Here is a 15696-nt window from a genome sequence, read left to right on the forward strand (position 1 = left end):
TGGGTCCTCAACACCACCCCAGACCTTTTACACAGCATTAAGGGCGTGGAGGGAGATGAGACTCTTCCCTATGAATACAGTTTTGACTAGAATACACTTAATTTGATGATTGAGACAGAAGCTTTACATACAAGTTGTCAACTAGCTTCACATGAGGAACATACATAATACGGGTAAGATCTTCAAAGCTGACTAGAGTATTTAGCCATCCAACTCCCACTGAAATTGATCTCTCACTCTCTCACACACACACACACGTACGTACGGCCAGAGTTGATGGCCAGGGTTGTCAGCAGGGTAATGCTCTCAAATCCAGATTAACAGAGTCACAGAGTTTAAGGTCAGAAGAAACCACCAGATCATCTAGTCTGACCTCCTGTACATCACAGACCACTAATACCACACAGCACCTGCACACTAACCCCAACAATCAAAATTAGTCTAAAGTATTACAGCCCACATGAGATTAAATTACAGTGTGCCGCCGGCAGTGAACAGACGGGACTGAGGTGCACCAGTGCCCAAGGAATGGATTAGATGAGATATACCCAAACGATCTTAGCAAGTGACCTGCACTCTATGCTGCAGAGAAAGGTAAAAAACCCCATGGTCACAGCGCCTCTGACCTGAACACAAGAAGCAATCCTCTGGATTTTATACTCTGGCCACAAAACACCAGCACATGTAAGATGGCACAAACAGGGTTGGCCATATTGCTTTTGGTATTTCCAGTAGCTGAAACCATCAGCATCCTTGGTCAGGATCTAAATGGAGGCTGCACATCTTCATCTGGCTTCAAGGCAGTTCTTCAGTGCTTTGCAGCTGCATTTTTAAATGCCAGTAAGTAAACCCTAAGCCATTACTTCCTCAGCTCCCATCCTACCGTCTCCCCTACAATCCATTATGACATGAACTAAGAACTGAATTAAGTTTCAGCCATTAAAGATATTGTTACCAATCATGCTTCAGCAAAACACATGTACGACGTTAAGAACATCTGAGCAGTCCCATTAGTTTCAATGGGACTGCTCATGTGTGCTTACATTTACATGAGCATTTGGTATTTTGGGACCTGACTGTTTATTGTTTGGGTGGGGTTTTTTTTGAAGAAGAGACACTTCTCAAAATACTGCAGATGAAAGGAAAGTTAAGGGATGAAATTAAAGACCCCTCTGTTTAATATCTTCTATGTCACGTATAGCACTTTTAATCAGCAGATCTCAAAGTGCTTTTTAGAAAAGGTCGGTATTATTATCATCCCTATTTTACAGACAGGAAAACAGAAGCGCAGAAGGTAACCTGACTTGCCCAGGGTCACCTAGCAGGCCAGTGGCAGTGCAGGGAAGAAGAACACAAGTCTCCTGAATCCCCATCCAGTGCTCCATCCAGTAGGCAACTGGGGAAGCTCAAGTTAATTTCACAGGTGACACACCCAAAATCCTTTTGTGTTTCTCTCTTCTGGAACAAGATGACAACTGTGGGAACAAGATGCATTAGGGGCCTTTGAGAAAAAGTGGCACAGAAAACAGCTGGGGTTCCAATGAACAATACAGAATGTGTGTGTGTGTGTGTTTAGATTTTTAAGATATGACTGGATCTTGGCCTTACACAAAACCAAATCAGGAGTAACTCCTCTTGTGTCAATAGGTGCAAAAACTGATGATGTGAGAACAGAATCAGGCCTGTAGATTTCAGACTGTACATCTCACTGGCTTTTGCTTATACAGGGAGTGGTAAATGAAGATTTGAAGAGGCAAAGCAGCAGATGTCATTTGGTTAAAGTGCTGAAAATTGGAGTTCTTAATTGACAGAGGAGAGATAATGCTGTGGGGAAGCATTAATGAATAGCAGGAGATTGTTAATAAGAGGTTTAGCAGAAGATTTCAGCATGTAAAACTACTATTTTAAAAATATTTGTTATCAGCATCTCCATGGGGTATAAGCAATAAATATCAGTGCCAGTAACAATGCTCTCTGTCCTCTGTAGAAACGGAGACAAGGAGCTTTAATACATCATTAACATTCGAGAATGGTTGTCTTGTCTTTTCATTTTTATACCAGCAGAGAAAGATCAGTCCAATAACTCATGTGAGGCTCAAGTAATCAGCTCAAATGAAAATACAGTATATAATTATAATCACCCAACTGGCAATCTTTGCTCAAGAGAGAGAGACCAAGGACTGGAACAGCTGAGGTTGTTGCTGGGGCTCAGATCCAGGGCTTTTAGTCTCTTACATCCATAAGTACTATAATACAAAATGGAGTTGTTTCCATTGCCATTCAGCGGCTGGTCGGTGGCTTGTATGCAATAAGTTTGGGAGTCTCAGACCAGTGGAAGGTGCCTGCAGCACAACAGTCAGCTCCACAATCAGCCCCTTTTGTTGGCAAACTCATGGAGACGCCAAGGACTGAGGCACCGATTCAGCCCAGTGCTTAAATACATGTATAACTTTAAGCCTGGGAGTAGTCTTGTTGGGCCACAATCTCCAGCCTCCTTTGGTCACTTTGCGCCACTCAGGTGGGGCAAAGCGGATGGATTCCAGCCAAAAATTGGCCAGCGGAGAATTCGTCTTGCAGAGGAGAACCGCTCACAAGTATCAGCTCAACAGAAGCAGTGAAGCCGACACTTGCGCTACGCTGGTCTCCAAACCCCAGTATGAGGGTGTGCTGGGAAAGGGATGGATATGGCAGTGGGGGGGCAAGAACATAGATTCCAAGGCCAGAAGGAGTAGAGCTGATTCTCCACTGGTTTAAATTAGACCAACCCCTCAGCTGTTCTAACTAAAGCTGGGACCATGTCTACATGAACTAAGCTCAGATGCAGGGGAGAATTGAGCCCATTGACTGGGGCATGAACGGCCAGAGAGAATTAGCTAGAGCCGGCCAAAAAAATTATGATGAATTTTCATGGGATATTTTGAAATTTTTTTTTGTTACTTTCCCACAAATCTCTTAAGGTTTTTGTTGCCGTTATTTTATGAACGACCCAAACTGGAAAGCTAAGAATTCTTCATTTTGAAAACCATTTTTGGTAAAAAAAAAATTCATTTTCGAAAACCAAAAATTTGTACTGAAAGCCAAACTGGAAAAGGAATATCATTACCAAAAATTTCAATTAATTTTTAATTGAAAAAACAAATTAAATTTTCCACAACAATTTTCAGTTTGGTCAAAAAGGCATTTTTTCCCCTAAAAAGAAATGTACCAACGATAAAAATTCAACCAGCTTTGGAATTTGCTCTCTTCCCAGCCCTATAGGACATCTCTGCAAGTCATGACTGAGACATCTGAGAGAGACTGTGGGGACACACGGTTAGCCAACTTCAATGTCCAATGTTGTCAGTGAGACATCACAAGGATTAAGATTCTCTTGCGCACGAAAAAGCAGAGATTGATGTTTCTCTGTACATTCCCCTGAATTCTTATTGGAAATGTTCATCTTGAATTCTTTCAAGCTAATCCTTAGCTTTTCTGTACCATTCTTTGAATTTTTTCACACTTAACCATTGAGATTTGTGTGATTTGCACCTCTTTATGCGTTATAAAGTTATAGGATATTACCACTTCATAGCTTTTCATACTGTGATTTGGCCTTTTTCAATCTCTGTCTCCATAAACAGATAAAAGTGGCTTCCAATAAAATTATTTAAAAGTTGGTTAAGCACAGAATATGACTAATCCCGTGTTCACAGCTGGAGGTTAAACCAAGCCTCATTAAATACAATGTTCTTGCACTTCTCCCACAGCAGAAACAAATGGTGCATGGAAGAACTTTGACCACCCCTGTCTCTCTCTCTCTCTCACACACACACACAGAGCCAACCCCAACATTTCAAAAATCATGAGTCAAGAAAGCATAGGAGTGGCTTACAAATATAAATAAATAAGTTTTAATTCTTTTCATTTGTCTTCTGGTTTCACATCCTTCAGGATACATTTGTGTCACATTTTTTCCACAGCAGTGAGGGCTAGAAACACACACTATTTGTAAATGAAAGCTGAGATTCTCACATAATCACTTGACTCCAGGAACTGGAGCTTTAAAAAAACAACAAATATTACGACATTCACAAGATCACCCGAGTCAGAAACACTGCACACCCACACAAGCTTTACTCACAGCAATGTAGGTGTTTACAACTGTGTTAAAGTTTGCAGTTGTTTTTTTATTTATATCTAATTTGGAGAACCCCATCCACATGAGTGTGGGCTAAGCAAGTACTTCCCTAAGCAGCAGTCCAAGGTCTTGATTCAAAGCCCACTGAAATCAATAGAAAGTCTTCCATTGACTTAATGGGTTTTGGATCCATCTCCCAAATAAAGGCTTGTAGTATCTTAACTTCCTTTTTCTCTGAACTCCAGTTAGCAGCATTTCTAAACTACTCATATAAAGCTGAAAGGCTCTTATTTTGAAAGAACATTTTGTTCAATAAATATGTATTGTTTTTTTAAAACGTCTGCTTACTGGGTTCCAACAGATAATTAATTAGTCATATCAATCAATCTGGGCATATTAAATCAGCAGGGAAGGAGCAGGAATGAAAAGCACTGATGTAGACACCGGTACTCTTACATTTTCTGTGCTACATTTTCATGAAGCTCCCCACCAACACTGTTGATCCCACATTTGTGTGCATATGTAAAACTTGTACTTGCATGTGTAAAAGAAGGACATGTGCATGCAAATGAGGATTTGTGCATGCAGTTCAGATGTAAAGTCAATTTTGAAGGGTAAAGCTAAGGTGGCCAGGTGCCCGGTTTTCAACTGGAAAGTCCGGTGGAAAAGGGGACCTGACAGCGGCCGGTCAGATCTACTGACCACACACCCATTGTCCAGTCACTGTGAGCAGGGGAGGTGGGGTGGCGCCGATCTTTCACCCACTCCAGCTCCTATTCAGCAGGGGCCGCCTCCTAACTTTGTCAGGCAGCTGCAGCTTCTGAGCCCCAGCTCCACAGGCAAGTCCCTCCTGACCTGGGCGGGAGGTGTGGGAGGGGGAAAGCAACAAGCGATGGGGGCTAGGAGGAAAGAGAGGGGATGGGGGCAGGGCCTCAGGAGAAGAAGCTGGGCAGGGGCAGGGCTCGGTGGAAGAGGTGGGGTGCTTGCTGCTTGACTGAAATATACCGTGTGGTCTGTTTGTCTGGGGGACTGTGTGCTGACCAGGGGCCTGCTAGGCAAGGCTGAGAGCTTCTTAACGAGGCTTTGACCCCTAAGTCAACCCTTAACCAGGGGCCGGGGCTACTCAAGAAGACTTTAAAAAGCCCGCTCCTAAGCGACCAGAGGAGCTAGGGAACAGGAGTGGCTAATGGGAATTTTGCAAGGGAGTTTAGAGGGGGAACATGCGGCTGGGAGGGGGGGCCCTAGATGCACATAACATTCTTTAAACTTAAAGCCCAAACCACCCCCTGATAAAAACAAAACATCAACAAAGCTGTAGGAGTAAAAAGAAAATCCAGCCAGAACTCCAGCAACAAAGTGGGGGCTATCCAATTTATTGCACCCAATGCAGCATGTATGATTACCTGCCCTATGGGCAGGTGGCATATGTGTGCATTTGATGCAAGGAGCTCCTGGCCCTCGGAGACTGTGTACTGGCTTTGGAGACCAGAGTGGCTGAACTGGAGGAGCTAAGGGAGACAGAGAGGTACATAGATGAGACTTTCTAGGATACAGTATAACGGTTCCATCCCCGGTCTGACAGCCTCTGTGCTGTTGAGGAAGACGAAAGCCTCAGGGAAGGAGAACATCCAGCTGGAGCAGGTGGAAACAATCCCTTAGTTGGGACCCTCCTTCCAGATGATGTTGTGGTATCCTTTCACACTTAGGATACCTCTCCGGGGGAGGGAACTCCAGTTATTAGGAAGAGATAGGTATTAGTAATGGGCGATTCAATCATTAGAAACATAGATAGCTGGATATGCGACGACTGGGAGAACCGCATGGTGACTTGCCTGCTTGGTGCAAAGGTTGCGGATCTCTTGAGACATCTAGATAGACTTATGTGTAGTGCTGGGGAGGAGCTGGTGGTTGTGGTACAGGTAGGTACCAAGGATATATTACCAACCACCTGACCAAGATGGTGATAGTGACTGTGAAGTGCTCACGGAGAGTAGAAAGGCTATAAAAATAAAAAACTCAATAATAATGGGGGATTTCAACTATCCCCATATTGACAGGTACATGTCACCTCAGGATGGGATGCAGAGATAAAGTTTCTTGACACCTTAAATGACTGCTTCTTGGAGCAGCGAGTCCTGAAACTCACAAGAGGAGAGGCAATTCTTGATTTAGTCCTAAATGGAGCACAGGATCTGGTCTAAGAGGTGAATATAGCTGGACCACATGGTAGTAGTGACCATAATATAATTAAGTTTAACATCCCTGTGGCGGGAAAAACGCCACAGCAGCCCCACACTATAGCATTTCATTTCAGAAAGGGGGACTACACAAAAATGAGGAAGTTTGTACCTTTTAATTTTTGTATCACTATGCCAAAAGTGAAATCTCTACAAGCTGCATGGAAACTTTTTAAAAGACACCGTAACAGAGGCTCAACTTAAATGTATGCCCCAAATTAAAAAAACATAGTAAGAGAACCAAAGAAGTGCCACCGTGGCTAAACAACAAAGTAAAAGAAGCAGTGAGAGACAAAAGGCATCCTTTAAAAAGTGGAAGTTAAACCCTAGTGAGGAAAATAGAAAGGAGAAACTCTGGCAAATGAAGTCTAAAAATATAATTAGGAAGACCAAAAAAGAATTTGAAGAACAGCTAGCAAAGACTCAAAAACTAATAGCAAAACAATTTTTAAGCACATCAGAAGCAGGAAGCAGTAGGGCCACTGTATGATCAAGATACTAAAGGAGTACTCAATGACGATAAGGCCATTGCAGAGAACCTAAATGAAATCTTTGCATTGGTCTTCACTGCTGAGGATGAGAGAGAGATTCCCAAACCTGAGCCATTCTTTTTAGGTGACAAATCTAAGGAACTGTCCCAGATTGAGGTGTCGTTAAAGGAGGTTTTGGAAAAAATTGATACATTAAACAGTAATAAGTCACCAGGACCAGATGATATTCACCCAAGAGTTTTGAAGGAACTCAGATGTGAAATTGTAGAACTACTAACTGTAGCTTGTAACCTATCATTTAAATCAGCTTCTGTAACAAATGACTGGAGGATAGCTAATGTGACACTGATTTTTAAAAAGGGCTCCAGAGGTGACCCCGGCAATTACAGGCCGGTAAGCCTGACTTCAGTACCGGGCAAACTAGTTGAAACTATAGTAAAGAACAAAATTGTCAGACACATACATGAACATAATTTGTTGGGGAAGAGTCAACACGGTTTCTGTAAAGGGAAATCATTCCTCACCAATCTACTAGAATTCTTTGAGGGGGTCAACAAGTATGTGGACAAGACGGATGCAGTGGATATAGATTTTCAGAAAGCCTTTGACAAGGTCCCTCACCAAAGGCTCTTAAGCAAAGTAAGCTGTCCTGGGATAAGAGAGAAGATCCTCTCAGGGACTGGTAACTGGTTAAAAGATAGGAAATAAAGGGTAGGAATCAATGGTCAGTTTTCAGAATGGAGAGAGGTAAATAGTGGTGTCCCCCAGGGGTCTGTACTGGAACCAGTCCTATTCAACATATTCACAAATTATCTGGAAAAAGGGGTAAACAGTGAAGTGGCAAAATTTGCAAATGATACAAAACTAATCACGATAATTAAGTCCCAGGCAGACTGTGAAGAGCTACAAAAGGATCTCACAAAACTGAGTAACTGGGCAACAAAATGGCAGATGAAATTCAATGTTGATAAATGCAAAGTAATGCACATTGGAAAACATAATTCCAACTATGCATATAAAACGATGGGGGTCTATATTAGCTGTTACCACTCAAGAAAGATCTTGGAGTCATTGTGGATTGTTCTCTGAAAACATCCACTCAGTGTGCAGCGGCAGTCAAAAAAGTGAACAGAATGTTGGGAATCATTAAGAAAGGGATAGATAATAAGACAAAAAATATCACACTGCCTCTATGTAAATCCATGGTACTCCCACATCTTGAATACTGTGTGCAAATGTGGTCACCCCATCTCAAAAAAGATATACTGGAATTGGAAAAGGTTCAGAAAAGGGCAACAAAAATTATTAGGAGTATGGAACGGCTGCCATATGAGGAGAGATTAATAAGACTGGGACTTTTCAGCTTGGAAAAGAGACGACTAAGGGGGGATGGGTATGATAGAGGTCTATAAAATCATGACTGATGTGGAGAAAGTAAATAAGGAAGTGTTTCCATGGATCATATTGGACTATTCAGCCCAAGAACACGGTATACCTGCCACCTATTTGTATTTGTCCTTGAGGATAAATTAATCTTGTTCTAACAACATGACATTGTTCATGGTGATATTTGGCATGATCTCATGTGATAACATTGAGTTATATCACAAAGCTAGGAGTAAACTACCAACTCTAAGTAGGATAACAAAACCTTCACTGGAATAGGCCAATGAAGACTTAGAATGGCTGGTGTCAGGAACCCACATGATCAGTGGACACTAGGACTTGCAACGCTACATTAACTAAGAGCCGCGTCCAAAATATAGTAAAATTCTGCTCCAAGGCTACAGAAAGCTTTAGATGATGCAGCAGGACATGTAATGAGTCTACTCTATTATATTGTTCAACACTCGCTGCTAGCTGCTGCTCCTGGCTTAGAGCATTACCAAGGGTAGCCCTGAAAAGGAGCTATCAATTCCTGTGGGTAGATATGACGTAGGAATTAAAGATCATTTGGAGGGAAACAATGGCTCTACAATGAAGCAGCGGGTATAAAAGAATAAAACCAAAAAAACCCACCCAAACTAAAAAGTCCCACCGTATCTGTACTTAGTTATCATGAACGAGAAGGAGAGAGAAAGGAGAAAGGAAAGCTTCTTCATTTCCCCCCATCCTCAATCGCGGTTCAGGGAATGGGAGCATTCAATCCTACTCAAAATGGGAAGAAAAGAGCTTCCAATGAATCTGTTCAAAATAGTCACCAGAAGCAGAGAAGTACATGTCTTAACACACCAGTATTGATGTTAATGTGTACAGTATGAACGGCAGACTCAGAAAGACCCTGGAATATCACTACTCCCACAACACCGGCGTTCTTTATTCTTATGTGTTTAAGGATGGCAGAGATGTCAGCCAGCAGAATAATGAGCTACATTTAAATGTCTCACACTAATTTATTTTTCTGCCTGAAAAAGGCACAAAGGTACTGAGGTACACCTCCATGCAGCCTCACATCCCAGCCACTAAACAGGGTAAGTAACAAATCTTTGTCAAGAAGCACCAGTTAGCAAAGGAGTCCTATGTCCCAGGCCACTGTAGTATAAACATTTTTACAAAGCTTGCAATATCATTTACAGCCCTGGCAATAGCAGATATCTCTGGATGAAGCAGTATTTTGGTTCTATGCTTAGCATTTGGAAATAACAAAGCTGTACTGGTTATAGAAGTCTTCCTGGCTTAATCTCTTAAGGCACTGGCATTGTTTGTTACTTAGGACCTCAGGTTTCATCACTCCTTCAGCGCCTTGGAGACAGAACTTCCTGCCATTGGGAAAGCATCTTTCCAAATACCACTTGCTACTGCACTGTCAACATACAAGGGAGAAGGCTGAGCTGAGTTAAAATGCGACTTAGGTGGTGAAAAGTGAAGTGAGTTTGGTGGTTTCAACAAAGTCTCAATTAGAGGGAACATATCAACAGTACAAAAATAGCACCCCATTTGTCATGGTGCTATCTGACTAGGTGCTTACCCAGAGCCCCTCATCACAGGATCTGAGCTTTGCTTTCCCAAAGCACACAGAGCAAAAAAAGAGTCAAACAAGCAGACTAGATTTCTTCAGAGGGTGCTGGAAAGTGCATGTCTATGTACTGAGAAAGAGTGGGGAGCTTCTCATCTTTCTCCATCTTATCTTCTTTTCCTTAGGTTTGTTTGTTGACATTGTGGGAAGATGAGGTTAAATCAGCAAGTTCCAGAAGAGAGCTTTGGAGCAATTGCAGTGAAAGCGCAGGCCACGTCTATACCTACCGCTCTGCAGCAGTGCAGCTGCACCATACCCTGAGCTGCTGTCAGCGTTCAGTGCTGACAAAAGAAAGCTCTCCCATCAGCATAAAAAACTCACCTCTGTGAGCGGCATAATCTATGTGGGTGGAAGAAGCTCTGTGCATAAGAACGTTTATGTCAGTGTAACTTATGTTGCTCGGGGGGGGTGGGGTGGAATATTCATACCCCTGAGTGACATATGTTTTGCCGACATGGGCTGTAGTGTAGACGTAGCCTCAGTTCTGTGTTCCCCGTAATTTTACCCTTGAAGGTAGCAGTCTCATTGTTCACGGTACTACAGTAACGAGGGCCATATAAGTACCCAGGACCGCCAAATCGATGGTCTGTGAGCAAGAGGTATTCTTTTAAGTAGCTTGGCCCAGATGCCACGGAGAACCATAAAGTTGTTTTATAGTGAGCGAGTAGAGCACCGGGGTCATATGTTCTCAGTGACTAGTGTTGCTAACAAGATGGGCTGGTGCATTTTGGATCTTGGAGCTTATTACTGTCAGTGCATTCATTCCCAGGCACAGCAACTTGCAGTAATCTGGCCTGGAAGTCATGGAGGTGAGGATAATTGAAGATAGGTCATCATCAAATGACAGCAGAGGGTCCAGCCTTCTTGCCAGCCCCAGAAGCCAGGCAGCATTTTTGGCAGCTGTTGCTATTTGAGCATCCAGAAGCAGGAGATCCCCAAAGCAGCAAACTGATGTGGATAGTTGAGGGCAGACTCCCTCAGCAGCAGAAGGCATGATGGTGGTGACCAGAGCTTCAAAATATTTTTCTTTTCCCTCCAATTTATGCATGTTTAGCTTCAGCCCAATGCCTTTCACGCACTTGCTGATCTTGGCCAGTCACCAAGTGAGCAAAGGATAAGGGATTTGGTAGCAAATGAGACAATGTCCCGTCCTCCATTGTCTGAGTGTGGCCTGAAAGCCAGGATTGATGAGATGTTCTGTATTAATTTCTGCTACAGAAGTGCTAGGTATTACAGGGGGAGAGGGAAGTGTTTTAGGATTTTTTTAAAGAAACTCTCCTTCTCAATTTCATTGGCTAAAAACAGAAAACTGTGAACATGCTGGGCTTTCCTGTAAGGTGTATGAAATCCATTCCTTCAAACGTGAACATTTCTTCAGCAGTTGCCTCATGGGAGGTCCATTTGCAAAAAAAAGGGCTTCAGATGCGAACAGTGTGCTAATGAAAAGAATGTCCCTAGACATCTTTGTAGTCCATGTACTTTTCACCTACTAATTAGTGATCACTTTTCTGACCTCGTAAAAGCACAGGCAACCAGATAAAGCGCTCAGTGCCCTATGGCCTGCAGAAGACAGAAATAAGTCAGGCCAAGGGCATATTGAACAGGGAGCCACTTACCCAGTCCATGGCCAGTCTCCTAGCAACAGGCCACAGCATTCAACAGAGCCCATCTGTTTACCAATATTTCCAATTAAATCATCGCAGGGTTTAAACTGCCACCAGCTAATTTAGGGGTGGGAGAGAGTTAACATTAAATTAGCAATTGATTTATGTCTGAAGGCCACTTGGATGCTGTTGAGTGCCTTTTGGGGTTTTAACCCTTTGGTAGCTACCTGGAGCTAAAGGACTTTCTGGTGTAATTCAACAGGGCATTTTGCTTTAATGTCAGGGATACCAGCTCAAGATCTCAACAAGTTGAAAGGATTACAAAGGCCACGAAGTTGGGTCAAACTGTAGCTTGTGTGACAGGGTCGGGCCAGATGGCTACAGGAGAGTGATATTTTTTTTTCTGTTTTCAAATTTGTTTTATAGAAGGCAGATATATTAGCCCCAGGTTAAGTAGGTCCCTTTTCCCTGGGTAAGGTAAGGTAACAGGGAAGGTTCCAGAACAATCAGGAACTTTCTGGAAACAATTAAGGCAGACAGGCTGATTAGAATACCTGCAGCCAATCAAGAAGCTGCTAGAATCAATTAAGGCAGGCTAATCAGGGCACCTGGGTTTAAAAAGGAGTTCACTTCAGTTTGTGGTGCGTGCGAGGAGCTGGGAGCAAGAGATGCAAGAAGCTGAGAGTGAGAAGACATACTATTGGAAGACTGGGAAGTACAAGCATTATCAGACATCAGGAAGAAGGTCCTGTGGTGAGAATAAAGAAGGTGTTGGGAGGAGGCCATGAGGAAGTAGCCCAGGGAGTTGTAGCTGTCACACATCTTTTCCAGGAGGCACTCCAGACAGCTGCATTCTACAAGGCCCTGGGCTGGAACCCAGAGTAGAGGGCGGGCCCGGTTCCCTCAATACCTCCCAACTCCTGATCAGACACAGGAGGAGTTGACCTGGACTGTGGGTTCACGAAAACGGCTAAACTGAGGGCAGCCGTGAATCTCCGAGATGAGCAGATCCGCCAATAAGCGCAAGACCCACCAAGGCAGAGAAGGAACTTTATCACGCTTGATATTTAGATTTCGTAAAAAACAAGATTTTATAAAGAACCTCAGCACCAATAGAAATACTTCCATCTTCTGGATTTTTTTGGTTTTGTTTGTTAAGTCCAATGGGGAAAGGATGTGTTTTTTAAACAAATGAACATTTCAGCACCCCACGACAATCAGAACGTGGAAAGAAAAGCAATATTGGACTGGTTTATTTTAATTGTTCAAACTTAGTGAGATGGAAAGAGCAAGCAGAACAGCATAAAGTATAAGAAGTAAAGCTAGGTTAAAAAAAAGTATTTTCATTTCATTAAATCTAAAGTGATATTGACATAAGGGGCTGTTTTTAAATAATTGCCAACTCTCTAACCAGACAGAATTTTAACCTAACAGCTGAGAGAATTAGCAGTTGTACTCACTGCCATAGCGCCCCCTATTGTCAGACCGTCTCATTGCAGCAGTTTCAGCCCTAGCACCCCATGTAGGCAGTCTGCCTTTGAGCATGATTCAGTGCTCCAGATGAGAAGCATCTAGTTCAGATCCCTTACAGGGTAATAGAAATTCAAAATAGCATACAAAGTGTCTCAACAAATCAGCCCTTCCTCTGGGCTCTGTCTTCATTCCTTCTCCCCAGCTCTGGTATTCAGCACTAACCCCGCAACCCAAGTCTTCCTGAGGTGACTGTTCTCCTTCAGACTCTGGCTCAGGGCCCTTCACAGGAGTCCCTCTGCTTCCTGAACTCTACCCCTTTTAAGAGGGCTGTCCATGAAGTTATCACCTGATGTCTCCTAGTCCCACCCTCTCTGTCTGGGAAGCAACTAATTAGCTACAGCACAGGTGTAATAGATGTGACTAACTGTCTCTTATCCCTTTCTAGCCCATAATGGGGTTTCAGCCCATCACCAAGAGATGGTCACAAAGAGTGACTATAAAACATTCCTTAAAGCAAGAAGTGAGGTTTAGAACAGAAGAACACGCCAGCACAGAAGAAAGTGAAAGGATATGAGAGCACAGGGCTGAATTCTCTGCTGATTTAAATGGCCATACCAATGAAGCTGCACCAGTTTACACCAGCAGGGAATTTGGCCCTGGAGCCAGAGGAAATGCAAGGCAGGAGGAGTTTCCCCATGCAACCTCACATGTCAGAGCAGCTGAGAAGCAAGAAGGAACAGAACAGCTGGTGGCTAGAAGCCCCTAGCAGCAGAAAACAGGGAGCAAGCACAGTCTTAGCTTTAAATGCTTTTTCTGGAGCCCACTGTGTGCAGAACAGTCACCCACTTCTTGGCGCTTGTTTGTTTATAAGCACAACGATTGTAAACAAATGTTACAAACGAGTTCCATACAACAATGGCCAATGCTGCTCCTTTTTGCTGTGCTCTCCTGCAGACATTATCCTTGTCCTACTTACAAATGGGCAGTAAAGACAACAACCTATAACAAGGATAGTGCATGCACTGGGGTCCTCTGTATAGACACATACATAACCCTGATGTAATGGGGGCCCTCGCCTCTAGAGCATCCCCTCACAGCCCAGTGTAGCACTGCCATTGCATCTCTGCCTCAGTTTCCCCAAATGAGGCTTTTAATAACTCCACTAAAGCTTGTTTTGAACAGTGCCCCTCCAGAGGTGTCTAGTTTATTCAGTCCCAAAAGGCAGAACATCACATGGGCAGACCTCCGCATCAGCACCTCCAGCTGGAGGGAGGAGGGGCTGAGTCAGCCTTAGTCCATCAACCCCCGTTATGCACTAGGTCCCTTACCAGCAAGGCATTCATAAACTGGAACCCTCTTCTCAAGTCAGGGGCCTCTAGCTGGGGAGGGTCCCTCCTCTTGGATCAAGGTCCCCACCTGGAGGCTGAACCGCAAGGACCCTTTCTCAGAACAGCATATAATTCCTCTAATCTAGGACTTCTTCTGTTCCCGGTGAAGCTCTTTGTGGCAGCCAGGTTGTTCTGCGATTTAGCATTCTTAGTCCCTTTCTTCTGGAAACTCTTCCACCCAGGAGCATTCCCCCTGGCTTTCTTTTGCTGCTGCGCCTCCTTCACTAGTTTTCTCCCCCCGAAGCCTTCTCTCTAGGAGCTTTCTCTTCCTACACTCTGGAACCATTCCTCTCCCCAGGAGCTTCTGTTCTCCTTGCTCCCCATGCTAGCTGTAGCTTCACTTTTATCAGGCCCAGGTGTTTCCTTGCCTAATTAACTGCTTCCCAGTTATTCAGTACCTTAATTAGTCCCAGGTGAACCTGAGTTGCCTCATTCCCTCTGGTGGAGCCTGTCAGAGGTAGTGTGGGCCCCTGATCCCTTCAGAGGGCCAGCTACCCTATGACACCTCCTTTGTGTTCCTCCATACCATCTTGCTGCTCTTGCTGCAAGAGCCTTCTCCTCTGCAGCTCCTGCTATGGGGAGCAGCCTTCCTGTCACTCTCCACCTCACGAGCGCCTTGTCTTTGTCTGGACTTGTTTCCTTTACTCTCTCTCTAATGTGCTTTATTATTTAATTTTATAAATGATTTTGAGGTACAATTAGTATGAAAGTCATTTTACAAAATAAGACCCGATCCTGCAAGTGGATCAATGCAGGTGCACCCTCGCACTTCAAGAGGGCCTGATTGAAATCATGGGGGAACCAGGTTCTGCCTGCTTGGATCCAGTCGCAGGATCTAAAAGTCATGTTGTCTATTAACACCACCAAAAAAAACCTACCTGAGAAAGGAGTTTGTTGTCATCCTCCAACAGTTTGACTTTTGTTTCAAGTTGCCTGATGTAGTTGGAAGATGAATCTTTAAAGAGAAGAAAAAGAAATAAGATTAATCTCCCTGTGACACGGTTCTTTAAAATCAGTAATATAGTTTCACCATTAGACTCATTTTTCCTCTCACTGGAAGATAAGCTTAGAAAAGAGCTAAAGAACCATGCTCAGGGGTCACAGCTGGAGAGTCTAATGCATTAACAAAGAGGAGGAGACAGATACAGCAAGACCTAAAACCTCAAGTACACACACGGATGAACATACACACCCAAAGAATTCTACCAGTGAGATCTGATAGGCTATTCTAAAAACACATGGAGTAGGCAGAAATAATGGGAGGGCTCCAGAGTATAGTATAGTCTCACATAACATGGCAGTGTTCAATTTGGGGAGTTTAATAGACAGTTTAGCATTACAGTAAGACAGCACCGGGGTTAGGATGACCT

The 15696-nt window shown here is 43.6% G+C and overlaps 1 protein-coding gene across 3 annotated transcripts in view; it reads right to left on the minus strand.

Moving 5' to 3' along the window:
• The window catches only part of CCDC85C (coiled-coil domain containing 85C), a 165556-nt gene that overhangs the window by 46383 nt on the left and 103477 nt on the right, over positions 1-15696 (minus strand). For all 3 annotated transcript variants that reach the window (XM_048855485.2, XM_048855483.2, XM_048855484.2), the window contains exon 2: positions 15205-15281. In XM_048855485.2, the coding sequence (XP_048711442.1) occupies positions 15205-15281 (77 nt within the window). The remainder of the gene's footprint in view (positions 1-15204; positions 15282-15696) is intronic.

This window comes from Caretta caretta, chromosome 6 (genome assembly GCF_965140235.1).
Source record: "Caretta caretta isolate rCarCar2 chromosome 6, rCarCar1.hap1, whole genome shotgun sequence".
In the NCBI taxonomy this organism is placed as follows: Eukaryota; Metazoa; Chordata; order Testudines; family Cheloniidae; genus Caretta; species Caretta caretta.